The sequence below is a fragment of the Convolutriloba macropyga genome, chromosome 13 (genome assembly GCF_964194025.1).
Source record: "Convolutriloba macropyga chromosome 13, txConMacr16.3, whole genome shotgun sequence".
Classification (NCBI taxonomy): domain Eukaryota; kingdom Metazoa; phylum Xenacoelomorpha; order Acoela; family Convolutidae; genus Convolutriloba; species Convolutriloba macropyga.
In genome coordinates this window covers 47501852-47521457 of record NC_134480.1, presented here as the reverse complement: position 1 = coordinate 47521457, position 19606 = coordinate 47501852, and the positions used below count along the sequence as shown (strand labels likewise).

General features: G+C 33.9%; 1 protein-coding gene across 1 annotated transcript in view; it reads left to right on the top strand.

Moving 5' to 3' along the window:
- The window catches only part of LOC142351743 (uncharacterized), a 52960-nt gene extending 34374 nt beyond the window's left edge, over positions 1 to 18586 (top strand). The window contains exons 8-14 of the mRNA XM_075403889.1: positions 6639 to 6868; positions 7285 to 7376; positions 8624 to 8837; positions 9257 to 9348; positions 14321 to 14380; positions 15057 to 15118; positions 18468 to 18586. Coding sequence (XP_075260004.1) covers positions 6639 to 6868; positions 7285 to 7376; positions 8624 to 8837; positions 9257 to 9348; positions 14321 to 14380; positions 15057 to 15118; positions 18468 to 18586 — 869 coding nt within the window. The remainder of the gene's footprint in view (positions 1 to 6638; positions 6869 to 7284; positions 7377 to 8623; positions 8838 to 9256; positions 9349 to 14320; positions 14381 to 15056; positions 15119 to 18467) is intronic.
- Positions 18587 to 19606: the final 1020 nt, after the last annotated feature.

The window sequence follows — 19606 nt, the reverse complement described above, 5'->3', positions numbered from 1 at the left end:
AGTTGTCTTTAATTCAGTTCTGATATTTAAATACGTCGATCACAGACCGGGGTCGACGGTTTCGTCAAAGTTTATGTAAGAAATGCGCTGATAACCGCGGAAATTTTTTTTTACAGCGGATAAACTTTTCATAATAATCCGCTCAATCTGCGGAATTTTTAGCATCTTTCTTACAAAATTTCAGCACTCTTCTGCACGTTAAGTGGATAGTTATGTAATTTTAGCACTTATCTTACTCATTTTCAAGGTTTTCTTAACCAATTTAGATATTTTATTTTTTTTACTTTTGTATGTTCAAAAGCAGCACCAGAGCAAAACTAAATAGTATTGCACCAGAGCAGTCCAACTTAGTCCAACACCTCAACCCAGGAAACAGTTGGAAATCTGCCAAAAGATTTAAGAATTTTGTCTTAAGATGAAGCAGTTATCGCAGTTGAAGTATATAGTCAAAACACTTGATTGAAATAAACAAGGTAGTTTACTTATAATTGACTTGCTTTCAATAGGTAAGATGAAAGCGTCACAATTTTCAGTTGTTGTGTTTTTCAAAAACATGAATTATCTTTAAAAAAACAGCGCAGGTTCTTGATTGATTAATGGTTCTACAAAAATGCAAAAGATGAAGTACATGCTGACTACGTTATAAGCACCTAAAATTATTTAAGAAAGGCACTGAATCAGCTGAGTTCGAAGACTACGTTATTGCACCTAAAATTATTTAAGAAAGGCACTGAATCAGCTGAGTTGGAAGTCTTCAAAAGTATGAAAATATGTAAGTAGGTGCTGAATCAATGGCTCATTTTAGGTAAAAAATATGCTATGATGTACTGAAAAATTTTATTTCAGCAGACTAAGCACCTATTTTTCAATTTTCACCGCAATCAGCACAAATCTTACACTATTTTCGCACAACCAGCGGATTTCCTACAAAAATATCCGCTGACAGCTGCTGAACCCTCGACCCGGGGAGTTTCACGATTATAACCAAATGTTAAACACAAACACACACACACACACAAACAAACACTTACATATATATTTATATATATATATATATATATATATATATACATATATATATATATATATAAAAACATCTATATATATATATATATATATATATATATATATATATATATATATATAAATATTTATATATATAAAATATATATATATATATATATATATATATATATAAAAATATGTTTCCGTTAAATAAGTTGCTTTCGGTTCCACTCAATTTGCAAGCAGCCTGCAATTTCCAATGTTACTAATGTTCCGCAGGCATCAAGGCTGTTCACTTTTTTAAAGCAAAAATTTGTATTGGTTAGTTAGGCTGACTAGAGATCAGCTTTGAGCAAAAGTTTTTGTCGATAATCAGATTCTCTTCCTATTCCGCCAACCGTTATGCCATCAAATTTTACGCTGTAGATGTTTAGCTGAACAAATTTCTAGGAAGATTGGACTGAATGCTTAGTTGGAGATAACGATGGATTTAAAAGTACTTAACCCCGTTTCTAGTGGGATGTGAGATCTTACTTGATATGACTGAATAGAAGGACAATGGTTTAATGTGCTTCAAAGGTCAATTTGGAATCAAGATTAACTTACAGAGATTGTTAGTTTCTTACAGACCTTATAATTTTGTTTTTGAACAAAATATTGGCTAAATGGTCAAATTCTATCTGCATTCTTAAGGAGTTTTGCTTAATAAACCTTTAGTGATAAATGATTTTCTTGCAATTAATTATCTTTCTTCGTCAAAATTTTTTTCAAATCTTTCAGAAACCTTATCCTTGGGACAATACTGGCGTCAGATAGTAATGTCTGCAAATTTGACAACATCGCAGTAATCTTTTTGTCTTTATTTGAGGAGCCATTAACATATGAAATAAAAATCTAATGTCCTAAAACAATGCCCCGAGGAACATCATGGTGCTAAATATTATCTGCCAAAACCTTGTAAACTATTTTTATGCATTGCAATTTGTCTGTCAGGCATGGCCATATGTGGTAAAAATTTAATCTAGTAGAATTGGGTTATATTCAATTTAGGCTAATTGAACGTATAAAGGTACAATCTTTTAAATTTCTCAACCAATCAGATTCGCTGAAAATTCCACATTTTGGTACGTCTATTTGTTAAGACGTCACCGAATTTAAGAGAGCGGTTGTTTCCTAAATTTTAAAAGATTGTGCTCTTTTGAGGAAAAGTTTTTCATGGATACATTGTTGAATAGAATCTTTTAACCTTCGGAATTACAATTTGAAGTTAACTTAGACAATTCAATTATCCCTAGAGTCTACTAGTAAATTATAGTATTAATAAAATGTAATGTTACCCGGATCGTAGTGTCATTAAAAATCAGTACTGAATCATAAAAAAATTCATTATGTTTTTTCTATGCGCAGAGCTTTGATCAGGGCACTTATTCGCCATTTCATAGTAAATTTCAGAGTAAATTCTGAGATTTCTCTGAACATCATGAATCTCAGTTTCTGAATTCTTCCTGAACATAATGAATATTATCCTGATTTTTTACTGTTTAGTATGAAAAAAAAAATCAAATCCACTGGAACTTTGAAAAAACTCAGCCAATAGCAAAAATTAATTAAATGAGTATATGGTTAATTGAGACAGAAGGTTTAATAATAACAGACAAAAAGTTGGTTTTTAATTAGTTATAAACAGCAGATCTTACTGCCTTTTTTAAACAAGTTTCTTCTTCCTCGACAGTTTCTTCGCATCGTAACATCGCAACATCGCACCCGACAGTTTCCTCCTCGACAGTTTCATCGCATCGTAACATCGCAACATCGCACCCGACAGTTTCTTCCTCGACAGTTTCATCGCATCGTAACATCGCACATCGCACCCGCCCACCACCACCATCGTAACATCGCAACAACTCGACATAATCGTAGCATCGCAACAACTTGATACCATCGTAACATCGCAACAACTCGACAGCATCGTAACATCGCACATGTAAAAAACTGCACTTGATTGTACGCTGGTAGAGCACTCGATAACACTGTACACTCGACAAAAATCCAGACGATTGTCCCAACAATATGATAACTGTGACTTTCATCGGATGAGCCGTCGGCTGACACAGACACTCGAGCTCCAGGAAAAGATGTCTTTCTTCATAAAGGACGGAGATGAAGAAGAAGAAGGTGGCATTTTTCACAGCACTTCCAATATGCATCGGGAACAAAGGGAAATTGAGATTTACGAGAGTTAACATCCAGTAAATGAACTGATCCAATTACAACCACCCATCCCCCACCCCCACCATCCCCCCCTCAGTATTCAACCAGTACGAGAGTTACATCTACGCGTTTTACAATTCAACTTGTGTATATCATGCTCAGCAGACGTACAGCAGAACTTTCCACTGTATTCGAAAATTTCAATTTTGTTCTGATTTTTCTATGAACAAAATGAAACAAAAAAATCATACTAAACAGAAAAAACTCATAAAAATTTGATTCTGCATTTTGTCTGAACATAATGCAAGGTAACTTTACTCTTAGGTTACTATGATTCAGTACTGAAAGTCTATGACACTTGAGTCCGGGTAGCAATATTAAGGATGTTGGTTTGTATTTTAGGTATCGTCATTAATTACGTGAATAATTTAATTATCTTCCTCTCGATCTTCAAGCGAATGATTCATGAGTGACAGCGTCTGTCTGTTTAAATATGTCTGACTTTAATGATCAATTCAAAATTCTGATGAGCTGCTAATGATAACACTTTTCTCCCTAATCCGCCAACCGTTATGCCATCAGATTTTACGCTGTAGATGTTTAGCTGAACAAATTTCTAGGAAGATTGGACTGAATGCTTAGTTGGAGATAACGATGGATTTAAAAGTACTTAACCCCGTTTCTAGTGGGATGTGAGATCTTACTTGATATGACTGAATAGAAGGACAATGGTTTAATGTGTTTCAAAGGTCAATATGGAATCAAGATGAAATTACAGATATTGTTAGTTTTTTACAGACCTTATAATTTTGTTTTTGAACAAAATATTGAACAGAAGAAAATTTCAAATTTGTTCTGATTTTTCTATGAACAATATGAAACAAAAAGAATAAAACTAAACAGAAAAAAACTCATAAAAATCTGATTCTGCGGTTTGTCTGAACATAATGCAAGGTAACTTTAGTCTTAGGTTACTATGATTCAGTACTGAAAGTCTATGATACTTGAGTCCGGGTAGCAATATTAAGGATGTTGGTTTGTATTTTAGGTGTCGTCATTAATTACGTGAATAATTTAATTATCTTCCTCTCGATCTTCAAGCGAATGATTCATAAGTGACAGCGTCTGTCTGTTTAAATATGTCTGACTTTAATGATCAATTCAAAATTCTGATGAGCTGCTAATGATAACACTTTTCTCCCTAATACGCCAACCGTTATGCCATCAGATTTTACACTGTAGATGTTTAACTGAACAAATTTCTAGGAAGATTGGACTGAATGCTTAGTTGGAGATAACGATTGATTTAAAAGTACTTAACCCCGTCTCTAGTGGGATGTGAGATCTTACTTGATATGACTGAAAAGAAGGACAATGGTTTAATGTGCTTCAAAGGTCAATTTGGAATCAAGATGAAATTACAGATATTGTTAGTTTTTTACAGACCTTATAATTTTGTTTTTGAACAAAATATTGAACAGAAGAAAAATTTCAATTTTGTTCTGATTTTTCTATGAACAGTATGAAACAAAAAAAATAATACTAAACAGAAAAAACTCATAAAAATTTGATTCTGCGGTTTGTCTGAACATAATGCAAGGTAACTTTACTCTTAGGTTACTATGATTCAGTACTGAAAGTCTATGACACTTGGTTCCGGGTAGCAATATTATGGATGTTGGTTTGTATTTTAGGCATCGCATTAATTACGTGAATAATTTAATTAACTTCCTCTCGATCTTCAAGCGAATGATTCCTGAGTGACAGCGTCTGTCTGTTTAAATATGTCTGATTTTAATGATCAATTCAAAATTCTGATGAGCTGCTAATGATACCACTTTTCTCCCTATTCCGCCAACCGTTATGCCATCAAATTTTACGCTGTAGATGTTTAGCTGAGCAAATTTCTAGGAAGATTCGACTGAATGCTTTGTTGGAGATAACGATTGATTTAAAAGTACTTAACCTCGTTTCTAGTGGGATGTGAGATCTTACTTGATATGACTGAATAGAAGGACAATGGTTTAATGTGTTTCAAAGGTCAATTTGGAATCAAGATGAAATTATAGATATTGTTAGTTTTTGACAGACCTTATAATTTTGTTTTTGAACAAAATATTGAACAGAAGAAAATTTCAATTTTGTTCTGATTTTTCTATGAACAGTATGAAACAAAAAAAATAATATTTAACAGAAAAAAGTCATAAAAATTTGATTCTGCGGTTTGTCTGAACATAATGCAAGGTAACTTTAGTCTTAGGTTACTATGATTCAGTACTGAAAGTCTATGACACTTGAGTCCGGGTAGCAATATTAAGGATGTTGGTTTGTATTTTAGGTATTGCATTAACTACCTGAATAATTTAATTATCTTCCTCTCGATCTTCAAGCGAATGATTCATGAGTGACAGCGTCTGTCTGTTTAAATATGTCTGACTTTAATGATCAATTCAAAATTCTGATGAGCTGCTAATGATAACACTTTTCTCCCTATTCCGCCAACCGTTATGCCATCAGATTTTACGCTGTAGATGTTTAGCTGAACAAACTTCTAAGAAGATTGGACTGAATGCTTAGTTGGAGAAAACGATTGATTTAAAAGTACTTAACCCCTTTTCTATTGGGATGTGAGATCTTACTTGATATGACGGAATAGAAGGACAATGGTTTAATGTGTTTCAAAGGTCAATATGGAATCAAGATGAAATTACAGATATTGTTAGTTTTTTACAGACCTTATAATTTTGTTTTTGAACAAAATATTGAACAGAAGAAAATTTCAATTTTGTTCTGATTTTTCTATGAACAGTATGAAACAAAAAAAATAAAACTAAACAGAAAAAAACTCATAAAAATTTGATTCTGCGGTTTGTCTGAACATAATGCAAGGTAACTTTACTCTTAGGTTACTATGATTCAGTACTGAAAGTCTATGACACTTGGGTCCGGGTAGCAATATTATGGATGTTGGTTTGTATTTTAGGTATCGCATTAATTACATGAATAATTTAATTATCTTTCACTCGATCTTCAAGCGAATGATTCATGAGTGACAGCGTCTGTCTGTTTAAATATGTCTGACTTTAATGATCAATTCAAAATTCCGATGAGCTGCTGATGATACCACTTTTGAAGCTCTACGCAAAATTTATCTATGACCAAAAGCATGTTTCTGTCTACAAATGGCAATTATAAATGGTAATTTTTGGGCTGTTTAATACGAGCCCTTTATAATAAGACTTTCTCCAAAATGCGCTCGAATAGCATGGTCTGGGAAGGTTTTCAATCGCACAAGAGTCTGGACAATGGTCTGGAACTTGTATGATCAGAGTCACTTTTTTCTGAGACGGTTGGTTTAATCAGGCGTGGCTACTTTATTGATCTCAACCAGGGCATTAATTGTTAGATTTTTACTTGTTTAGGCCTTATATCATATAGTGCTGACGTCATTTGTGATGGGGACAAAGTTCAATTAGAACTCACAGTGGAGGTGGGGACAGAGTTCAACTCAATTACATTGTGGTCTGATGAGCCCAATGCCCTCAATGGCAATCCCATCTCTGATCCCTTTGCTATTGTACCTGCTAGTGATTCTATGATTGTGGAGATTTTAGTCAATGGGTCACTTGACTATCGACTGCTCATTTTACATGTAAATATGCAACTAATGATAATATTGGCTTTCAAAACCTCTAATAATCAGTTTGCAATATGGTTTGTCGCCGAACCGTGTATTCTAGAAGTTATGTGGCTTATGATTATAGTGGATTGAAAAATCAGCCCACTCCGAACAAAATAGAGCGCAAAGAGAAGTCGGATGGAATCAGTTTTCCACGACAGAACGGAAAATATATAATGAGAGACATAAAACCTATCATACAAATGATATCATTATCAAAATTTTTTCTCTGAAAAATTTAAATTGCCAATAAAACGCACATGGAAATTCAACATTCTAGAACCGTGTAAATATTGATTGTCTCTACATCTATGTTCATTTCGTGAAGATTATTCAGATGACATTTGTGAATTGCGACGTAGAACTTTAACCGTGTTTATTTATTCCAGGCGAGGCTTAACAATTCCAACTACGACGTCTACGGTACTTTCCAGCGATTCCAGATCCCCATTGACCGCCAGGAGAAAACGGACGAGATTGTGTGAGAACTCTTTTCACATATTTAACGCTGACTAGATGTATCAGTATAATTTTTGTATTGGAGTGCTAAAACGACTGGATTACGCTGATGAGGGCTTAATAAAGCCAGCTTGTATTTTCCAATTCCAGATCACCTTCCCCTTAAAAATTTTTGCAACTGTTAAGGGGTCTATGCACGTGCAACTACTGTGAAAATAGACCAGTACTAGATTCCAACCAGGATCTTGTACTTGCAAGCCTAGTTTGCTACCCATGTACACCAACTGGTCTTAAGCTCTCGAACTTGGACATCTCCTTATATCCGTTCTCGCGTTCTTTCTTGTTCCTCGTGGCTTCATTTTTTAGCCAAGTATACGTTGCACATGTAGAGCTTCTTGTCAACCTATTTCAATCTTATCTTATTCAAAATTTCAAAATTTATGGTAGGTTTCTCTTTCTCAACCTTCTAACAGCAACAATTTAACTTTTCTTCCGAAATCTTCTGTTTTTGTCTCTTTTCGGCTTTGCCGACAAGTTTTGAACAGGAAGTTGTTCGGCAGCAAATTTCAACATTAGAACTTTCAGACGTCTATAATAGCCAGTTGTTATTGCAGTTTTTGTATATTTGAACACTAGATAAAATAAATTGCATAAAAGGCAATTAACCATAGAATTTTTACGACCAAAACAGATCTGGTTTTTTAAAACTAAAAATATGAACATTGTTACCTCATATTTTTGTGATGTTCATTCAGGATCTTGCGAACTATTGTTGGCGTTCAGACTCACCAACTTGTAGTCTCGTAAATGAGTTGATTGATTTTATGTTCAACAGCTTTGCTGAAACTAAAGCCTTATAAATATTAAATTTTAGCTCACGCGAAGCGGGTTTTGACCTTTCTTTACGGGAACTAAGCTACAATTTGACCAAAAAATCATTTAAAAAACGGCGAAGCTCAAAAATGCAAACATGTGCAACAAAAATGCACATTCAAAAGTCATAACATTTCAATTAAAGAGATGGATTAATTCGCAGCACCTCAGGGTGGCAATTGCGCCTGTTATCAATGAGACTAATTGACAAGTGAATTATATGATGACTAAATTGAGAGCCAATAAAATGTCAGTTGAAAAATTTGTCTGGAACTTGTCTGATCAGAGGTCACTTTTGTCTGAGACGGTTGGTTTGATCAGACGTAGCTATGGTCTGGACCTCAACCAGGGCATTAGTTGTTAGATTTTTATTTGTTTAGGCCTTATATCATATAGTGCTGACGTCATTTGTGATGGGGACAAAGTTCAATTAGAACTCACAGTGGAGGTGGGGACAGAGTTCAACTCAATTACATTGTGGTCCGATGAGCCCAATGCCCTCAATGGCAATCCCATCTCTGATCCTTTTGCTGTTGTACCTGCTAATGATTCTATAATTGTGGAGGTTTTAGTCAATGGGTCGCTTGACTATCGAATGCTCATTTTACATGTAAATATGCTACTAAAAGTTATAATATTGGCTTTCAAAACCTCTAATAATCAGTTTGCAATATGGTTTGTCGCCGAACCGTGTATTCTAGAAGTTATGTGGCTTATGATTATAGTGGATTGAAAAATCAGCCCACTCCGAACAAAATAGAGCGCAAAGAGAAGTCGGATGGAATCAGTTTTCCACGACAGAACGGAAAATATATAATGAGAGACATAAAACCTATCATACAAATGATATCATTATCAAAATTTTTTCTCTGAAAAATTTAAATTGCCAATAAAACGCACATGGAAATTTAACATTCTAGAACCGTGTAAATATTGATTGTCTCTACATCTATGTTCATTTCGTGAAGATTATTCAGATGACATTTGTGAATTGCGACGTAGAACTTTAACCGTGTTTATTTATTCCAGGCGAGGCTTAACAATTCCAACTACGACGTCTACGGTACTTTCCAGCGATTCCAGATCCCCATTGACCGCCAGGAGAAAACGGACGAGATTGTGTAAGAACTCTTTTCACATATTTAACGCTGACTAGATGTATCAGTATAATTTTTGTATTGGAGTGCTAAAACGACTGGATTACGCTGATGAGGGCTTAATAAAGCCAGCTTGTATTTTCCAATTCCAGATCACCTTCCCCTTAAAAATTTTTGCAACTGTTAAGGGGTCTATGCACGTGCAACTACTGTGAAAATAGACCAGTACTAGATTCCAACCAGGATCTTGTACTTGCAAGCCTAGTTTGCTACCCATGTACACCAACTGGTCTTAAGCTCTTTAACTTGGACTTCTCCTTTCTCGTTCTCGCGTTCTTTCTTGTTCCTCGTGGCTTCATTTTTTAGCCAAGTATACGTTGCACATGTAGAGCTTCTTGTCAACCTATTTCAATCTTATCTTATTTAAAATTTCAAAATTTATGGTAGGTTTCTCTTTCTCAACCTTCTAACAGCAACAATTTAACTTTTCTTCCGAAATCTTCTGTTTTTGTCTCTTTTCGGCTTTGCCGACAAATTTTGAACAGGAAGTTGTTCGGCAGCAAATTTCAACATTAGAACTTTCAGACGTCTATAATAGCCAGTTGTTATTGCAGTTTTTGTATATTTGAACACTAGATAAAATAAATTGCATAAAAGGCAATTAACCATAGAATTTTTACGACCAAAACAGATCTGGTTTTTTAAAACTAAAAATATGAACATTGTTACCTCATATTTTTGTGATGTTCATTCAGGATCTTGCGAACTATTGTTGGCGTTCAGACTCACCAACTTGTAGTCTCGTAAATGAGTTGATTGATTTTATGTTCAACAGCTTTGCTGAAACTAAAGCCTTATAAATATTAAATTTTAGCTCACGCGAAGCGGGTTTTGACCTTTCTTTACGGGAACTAAGCTACAATTTGACCAAAAAATCATTTAAAAAACGGCGAAGCTCAAAAATGCAAACATGTGCAACAAAAATGCACATTCAAAAGTCATAACATTTCAATTAAAGAGATGGATTAATTTGCAGCACCTCAGGGTGGCAATTGCGCCTGTTATCAATAAGACTAATTGACAAGTGAATTATATGATGACTAAATTGAGAGCCAATAAAATGTCAGTTGAAAAATTTCTTTTTAAAAAAAAAGATATATTGAAAGTCATTAAAACAAAAAGCTATAAACTCAAATCTGTAAATGGGTTCAGCAATACATCCTGGGGAAGCAATTGAGACTGATCATTATCAGTTATATGTCTTACAACAACCAGAAAGAATGGAAAACATAAGTAAAAATAAAAAAATTCACTATATTTTGATAAAGCACTGTGTCTCAGCCCAAAAAGCATAAAATATTCAACAAAAAACAACACATTCAGGTGTGTGTGTGTGTGTGTGTGTGTGTGTGTGGGTGGGTATGTGTTTTATTGATGTATATATTGGTGTGTATGTTTCTATGTGTATGTGTGTGCGTGTTTGTGTTTGTATGCGTGTGCATATGTTTGATTGTATGTGCTTGTGTTTGTGTGTGTAAGTATATGTCTGTGAGTGTGTGTGTGTGTGTGTGTGTGTGTGTGTGTGTGTGTGTTGTATGTGTTAATTTTCAACAATCTGATAAGGTTGGTTATTATATCAATCCAAATTATTAGTTTCCTGCAGCAAGTTCAAGTTAACCTATACTTCATTGGAAAAAAAATGAGAGCTATCCTCAATGGAATGGGAAACAGTGCGACAGAAGAGAGTCGAAGATGTACGAAGTTCAAAAACAAGTTTCTTTCTTGCAAGCAATCAGATTCAATTTCAATATTATCATTAGATATTAACTGACATTGTTAAAAAGTTCATTTTTGCCTCCATAGGAAGCAATTGAGACCTGTCATTATACCGTGCACGTCAAAAGATTTTAAAGAGAAGGACAAATACTGGCAAAACTACAAAGTTCATTTCAATTTTTTCGCAAAAATGACAGTGAAGCCGATAAAATCATAAATTTGTCACTAAGAGCATTGAAAGTGTTTAATTACGCAATATATCAAATCAATGGGACCTATCTTTAATGTTATAAATTAAAAAGAACACAAAAACTGTTGTACAAATATATAATAATATCAAATTTTCTTAATAAAATCTCATAGTAACTATAGTAGCAAAGCCTGGAGGCAAAACCGGAATAATGGTTTAATTATAACTCAATGGAAACGGGTTGTGACTTGTCTTTACAGAGACTAAGCTAGAATTCGACTGAAAAAAAATTAAAAATGGGGAAAATTAATAATCCAAATAAGTTCATCAAAACAAATGCTTTCGAAAGTCACCATAAACATAATGTTATATTAAAATGCCACGGATTAAATTGCGGCATCCCGGGTACCCATTTGGGCCTGTTATTAATTAGACTAAGTCAAGAGAAATAAAAACCAAAACGGGTTGAAGCCAAAACTTTCTAAACATTTTTACTACACCAGGGTGTTCAAGTCACTATTTTTGTAAGAGGTTATCTGCAGGAACTGTCAATTATCAGATGCATCTCATGGGAACATCAATAGGTCGTCCTTATATAAGGACTACGGAGAAATTACAACAAAAAGAAGAAACAAAAAATTGAACTTTATAGAGGTCTCCAAAAATCATTATGAAGTTAAATGGTTGAAGGCATCGCTCAAAACAAACAGCTAAAGGAAAAAATGTTTAAATAACAAAAAGTATTGAAACTTCTTATCAGTGAGATTGAGTTACATGGTGACGAAAATGAGAGCCAACAAGAAGACAGTTGAAAAAATCATTTTTTAAAAAATGATCAATTGAAATTCATTTAAAAAAGTAGCTATAAACTGAAATCGTTAAATAGGTTCGGCTATTTGTACTGCGGAAGCAATTGAGACTGATCATTATCAATTATATGTCGTACAACAACCAAAAAGAATAGGTAAAATTAAAAAAAAGATTCGATTTATTTTGCTAAAGAACTCTGTCTCAGAGAAAAAGCATAAACTATTCAACAAAAAACAACACATTCAAGTTTTCCTTTCTTCAACGCTGTGCATTTTTACAGTTATACTTTTCTTCAAATCGATTGGTCAATAGAGTGGTAACTCGAGAGGAAAAAAAGGACCTACAAAATTTGCAAATATGCTCAAAACAAAAAAAAACAATTTCGAAAACTTGTTGTATCAAATGCAAGAAAACCTTAGTTAAATCTATAACCGTTACTTTAAATTATAATTCTCAGGAAATGGGTTTCCGATCCTTTTTGATGATACTACTGCAGAAGATGAGAGATATAAGATAAACTTGTGGCAATTCAAAATTTCACGGACATTTATTGAAAAGAAATTTGTTCAATGTCACAGGAGACAATAAGTAACATCCGACAGCATTGCTAGCCTCATTTATACTTTTTTTTTATAAAATTCAGTTGAATATTTGGTTTGGGAGACTAAGTCATTCGAATACAAATGTTTTACAAATGAAAGCAAAACATAAATCAATAAAGTTTCAAAAATACTATTGAACAGAGCCATGAAGTCCGTGAGCTTAGCGCTGGAATCATATTATACGTTTGTTGGGCCTCATTCTTTGTAGTTATTATCTGTTAAAAAAAGAGTCATGATTTGAATTTCGTCTCGGTAATTTACATAAAATCTTTAAAAGCAAAAAATTTTTGATAATAAAGCCGCGCACTGTATATAAAATATAACGCTGACATTGCTGCGCGTCTAAGAAAGACTCCTAAAAATATTTCCAGGAGACCCCTGAAGCCAGGGGGAGTAAATCTATCTCTCTTTTTGAGCTTAAGAAACAATGTGAACGAATTTTTAAGGTGTGTACGTCCGTCAAATTTAAAGAAAGTGAGTCAGAAAAAGATAAAAGTGTCTCTTTTTGTCAAAAGATTTGAATTCTGAGAAAGATAGTATAATTTCTAGCCCAAAAAGTTGAATGAAACATTTTAGCAACCATCCCCTTCTTTTTAAGATAAACTCAATCCCACTGCCGTCAAAAATTGTGATATATTTTATGAAAATTGACGAAAGGTTGGTCAAAAAACGAAAATTTTTAATAAAACAACGGAATACCATCTCCTAATCACAAAACTATATAAAAGCTTGACAAAACCTTGATAACTCACTGCAAAAAAGCGAAAATCAAAGAATCTTTTTCAATATCATTTGTTTCAGCTGGAAGGGCCTTCTAATGATACCACTTGCAATTCTCTGCTATGATTATATCGATCGGCCAAAATTGACTGAACAAAAACTCCATTTTAGTATATAATTCCACCCCAAACTAAATTTGGGCACACCAATTAAAGTTGGGTTTCCATAGAGATCAACTGTTTTGCAAATATTTTTTCGCAAATCAATAAAGAAAATTCTGCTTTAGCAAAAGTGGTAAACACACTTGATCTTTAATTATCCCAGTCCATTTGTTTACTGAAGTTATGCAGAGCCACAGCTTGTTGTGTCCCAGTACACTTTTAAAGAAGAGCCAGAGTTGTTAAATCTAGAAAATCTATTATTGTTTTAGATTATTCTATGATGACTAGAAATTCGTACAAATCCTACAATTTTTATGATTACAAAGAAAGTTTGAATAGTTTCCTCAGCTCTGTGGTTTTTGTCAAGGACAGAGACTCTCTAAGGTTTTAATCTAAGGACACAAGGACACTTAAATCTTGAAACTGATCATTTACAACGCTAATGCATAGAACGTTTCCAATTTTAAATTGACTCTTGTGTGACGGTACAGCAAATCCTACTGATCTACAAACACTACAAATCAAACTGTAGTTAAAGATTCAAATGGTTTTAAGGTAGATTTAAAAAGATTTAATTAATTCTCCCAGAGCAACTCAAAACCGTTTTATTTGCTCCAAAATCAAATTTTATGTTAATTGTTCACAGACGAAGTTTCTATAAGTGTCTATCTTTATAACCAAGCTTAAAATGCAGTTTTGCTCAAAATTTTCCTCATTAAACAGGAGTATGTGTTTAGGTTCTGTGCATCTACGAGAAACAGTTCAGATGCTGAATTGAAAACAGCCAACATGAACGTGTGAGTTACTTTACTACTTAAAGTGTTACCCATGTCTCTGTCCCACTTTGACCTCTGGATAGATCAATCATAATGCAACCATTGTCCAGACTCTTTTGCTACTTTGTACAACCGGGAATTCTGGTAACCCTTACTGTTTGGGAAGCAAAACTGATAGTAAGCAGGATCGCCTTAAATTTGAAAACGTCATTAACTCAATGTTAGCGTTTCACTTTTTTATGTGTTTTGTCACCTAACGTATTAGCTAACGTAATAGGCACCCAACCAACCTAATACCGTACGAAATATGTTGGTTGGGTGAATAGCACGCAACTGTTTCATAGGAAAAGCTGTTCGATGAATAAAAAACAACATATTTTAAAATGGAACAATTAAAGTAGAGCTCGGCTGTGTTGAACGAAAAAAATGGCCTCCTATATTTCAAGATTTGATTAAGAATTTCAAGCTTGAAAATTCTTGTATGCTTGGCGGAAAAACTTTTCTCTGCAAGATGTGCAATGGCAGCTGCGATCAGGTCTTGACTAGGGAGAGAACTGTGGTCTTATTTTGTTATCATTTTTGCCTATATAAAGCATATTTCTGACTCAAATTTGTCGGTCACGTTACTCTCATTCTATTAGAATTCATAGTTTTACACGAATTTTCTAAAACTATTATCTGCACATGTATGTTTTAGAAAATACAACAACAAAGAGATGGCTAAATTGTGTTTTGCGAGTATTGACTCAACTAAACGAGGTTAGCAAAAACTTCTCACCTCTTCCTCATCAGTCACATTTTCTCACTCAGAGCAACCAGTCGCTTATTTCTTCTATATTTAAATCTAAATCCTCCACTTTTTCACTTTTTCATGAAAAACAAGCGTTGAAATATGAGTAAAATTTTCAATATTTAGCGGCAAAGTTTTCCACCGGTCTTTGTTGGTGACCGGGAAACATTTATTTTCCATAGTTTCCGTCGTGGGCGTCAAATTTTATTTTTATCGCTGTCCATTGGTGTAATTTCAACGCTTTGCGCCGGTAGGGGAATAAAGTTTTTGACCACTTTCTTCATAACAAAAAAGTTTACCACCTCCAAATCAAAAGTGGTGAGAATGAAAAGAGTACTGTAGAAAAACAGAAGAACTCACAACTACATTATTCAGTGATCTTTATTGTAAAATGCTTTCAGTAAATGTTTTTAGGATTTGCGTATTAAGTAGTGAACTTTTTACTAAAAAGATTAATGGAATTTTGAATATGAAAACTTGTCACCGGGACGTTACGCTGCAATTCTGCTCATTTGGTCCCAGGAATAAACTTATTTTATTTATAAACTTGTAGTGTTGTCGAATACGTATCACCGCCACTATTTTTAGGAGATTGTTTGCAACTCATTTAACATTTTAATGAAAAGCTATCTTTATGATCGCCATTTTGGCACTTTTTACTTTTTTCCTTACTTGTCAAACAAAAAACAGTACTGAAGTGGACTGTGTGTTCACTGTGATAGAGTGACGAAATTGAAAGATTGATCAATGACACAATCGTTTTATTAAACCCTGCGCTGTGCATAAGACTGATGAATTCCCAGGTTCACCAAACTTAGAAACTCAGTAAGGCCGTTCTGCGGCACCGTATAAGTCTTAGAAGAAAACCCTACACAGATTTTTTCAAGCACAAGACGGCTTTGAACGCTGTTCTTTTTTTTCTATGTAAGGAATAGTGTAATACCGTATAATGATGTCAACTTTGTTATACTAAGACCACGTTAAAATCTCTATGCTAAGACATTTCGAGACAAGCAGTAGAGGTGTTATGAAGTAGAATATTGACGTTAAAAATCAAAGGTAAAGTAAAAGTAATCCCTTGGCTGTTTTTCTCTCAAATATAATGACTGCTCGTCACCTCATCATACCTCATCACAAAAATCGGTTGCCCATGATTGATTTTTTTTACTTCAAAATAATTCTTAGGGCAAAATTTTGAAACCCTATCTCAGAGAATTGGAATTGAGATGACCGATTCTTAATCAGGTTGGTTTTGTTTCAACACTGCCATTCTTTTTGTATTCAGAGACAATAAAGGACGTTTTGAATAACTTTCAAGCACATTTTGTTAGTACAGTATAAACTCCCCTTCTCAAATATAATCAACTTCAGTGTTAACGTTTTCAACTAGTCTAGATTATGCGCATTCTGTTGGGCCAATCATAAAAACTCCGTGAACGTATACTAGGTCATATGAGATTTTTATGTTTTTCTAGCACTACAAAAAGGAACACCCATAAAGTTGTAAGAGGATGACTGCAATGGGAGGTTTTTTTTTATGAAAGTGCGGTGCGAATTGTTTACTCTTTTTGGGCTGTTTGTAAACTACATGTCAATATATTTATAATTAAAAATTGTTAGAAAATAACAATATTTTATGCTTCTCCATAAATTGACTCCGCCTTAGATAATTTTATCCCCTTTGGCAGCCGCTCAGCTCTTAATGTATTTTACCCAATTCAAATTATACCCCATTCTAGCATCGTTTTGTTCTCCTTTGAGCCTTTTCACCCCCTCTCGGTAGAATCCCCCTAATTTCTTACGTCATTTGTTCCCTTCCATAGCTCCACTCTTACATAATATTGATCACTCAAGGTCAATGACAACATAACTTGTAAAATACTTTGGAGCTCAATGGAGTACGCTTTCTCAAGCGTGCTCTCACTGCAGCCTATTGCAGTCTAATCTGACATCACAATTTTAGACAATGGGCGATTCCTCAGAAGTTTTGAACCCGACCAGATAGGAACCCGATTCTGGGAAACCATACAAAAATACAAGAAGCAATTTTGAGAACACAATTTTTTTCACATTGCGATTATATTATAGTATTTTCTTGGTAACCATAAAAATATGACTAGTAAATTTCCGATCGAAAAATCGGTATGTCCTAGTCAAAATTCAACTGAATAAACCTTTTACTTTTTCTCTCTTTTTCTCTTTCTATCTCTCCATCTCGCTGCATAAATTTCCGGGCCAACTTACCACCCTTATTTTTACACCCAAGATTAGTTTGCTACTTTTTTCTCCAATAAGCGTGCTTAAGGTTCTAGCTTATTATATAAAAATTCTCTACTGCTAAAAACGGAAAAGTAAACAAAGGTATAATTTTCCGAAGATCATAAAACACTATAAGAGTCACTGATAGCTAATTATTTTGTTATGAGAATTGATGTCATAAAAATTCTTTAAAACACATTTATGCAAAAAACTTGATAAATAATTTTTTAGGTAATAAATGATACATAATAATTACCAGTAGAACTAGCCCCTTTCCACTATAGTGATTCAAGTAGCCTCAATCTTTATTTCCTTGAATTATTTTCTAATTACTTATGATCAAATCTTGAAACTAAACAATCTTAAAACAATTATATGGGCAGGGCTGCAATATGTACAGCGCAACATTGCCAAATTAGTAATCTGAGTCAATTTATGCAAATTTTTTATGATTTATTTTTACTTTCGTTTGTCGAATCGATACATTTTTAACGGTTAAATGACAATTTACCCGATGCATTAATACCCAATATAACCCTTTTTTTTCGTTCAAAGATCCGTAAACAATTTAGTAGTCGGTATCACAAACATGTTGTTACCGAGCTTAGAAGCATGTTCTAATTCCATGTTTAGTTGCGATAGTTTCATACCAGGTTTCAGGGGTTTAGTAAATTGTAAATCTACCTCACTTAGATGTTGTTATGCTGGTATTTATTTCTGAGAAAATCAAAAATTGACGAAAAAACTGAGTATATTTCGGGTGTTTTGTCTCATTGAGGTTTGGCAATCGGTATTTTGTGTTTAGACTGTTGTAGGCAGCTAAAAATGCCAGTAGTAGAAGAAAGCGTCAAATTAGCAGGAAAGCTCAAACCTCATTGAGTTTTTAAAGTTTTTTTTTGAAAATACTTTTAATTATGTTAATCGCATGGTGGCAAGTGTACCCAGTAGACGTTTGAAGAGTATTTATTCCAAAAAATGCGTTCTACGGTCAAAATGAGTTTTTAATATAAAAACTAGAAGTGGTGTGTGATATCTTGTGGTGGTGGTTGTCTCTTTTAGGACTAAGAGAGTGTTTCATTCTGACATGTGATCCTCCTATCTGCCCCCTCATCAACCAAGACTTCACGTTAGTCCAATTGTCACTTCTAACTTACACTATTAATACCGTAGTTCAATGATTTCCCAGGTACACCTCGACTTATGACAGGAAAAAAATTCAAAAATTCTATCAAGGGGCGGATCATCCGTGATTGAAGACACAGTTGAGTTTCTTCTTTAAAGTAGAGAATAAAGTCTTCTTATAAGCAGTTTTGGTCAAGCACAGTTTTGACGCGTCAAAAAATAACCTTTCAATAGTCGCGCAGATCTATGTGGCAGATACTGTTTTCTCAAGAGCCGAGCGAGAACCTCTTTAAAAGTTTGTTATTTTTGCGATTCTTGATTTAAATTCTACAGCTTTTATTGATTTTCCTTGTTTTTTGACATCATGGAGCAGCTCTGGAGCATGACTAAATAGAATTGCACCAGAGCAATTCAATTTAATAAGAAATGAAAAAAGCCAAGATACGTCAAAGATGAATTAATTGTTTCAAGTGGGCTATGTTGCCAAATTATTTGGTTATAAAAAATAGAAAGAATAATTGTGATGTACTTCTTTCCATTAGCCACGATAAAAAGTTTTTTCAATTCTTTTTGCTTTCAATGATTTAAAAAATGAAGCTTGTATTACAACAGAGCTTTTTCTCAGTTCGCTAGTAGTTCTTCAGAATTCCAACAGAAAAAAAACATATTGCTCGCTATTTTAAAATAATTAGTGAGCAAAAGAACTGCACGTTGAACAATTTTTTGGGGCAAAAAGCAGACGCATTGAAAACTCGTTATCGACTCATGATTTGAGATTAGCTCAAACCAATTTTTGTACATCAGCATATTTGTTGAAACAACAGTTAAGCACGACATTGTGAGCATGAAGAAGTTTTTGGAGAGCTGACTAAACTTGCTAAGAAGTGCAAAAGGAAAGAGGAAAAATTTGGATTTTGTGAAATGAATCGAATATACAGTTTGTTACCAGGAGTGAGTGTGACTTTTAGGATATTTTATATACCAAAAACTAGAAACTGCTATATGACACTCTTTTACAAATTTCGATTTCGCACTGGCCAGTACATTTTTTTTAATTGTTGAGGGTTATTTCAGAG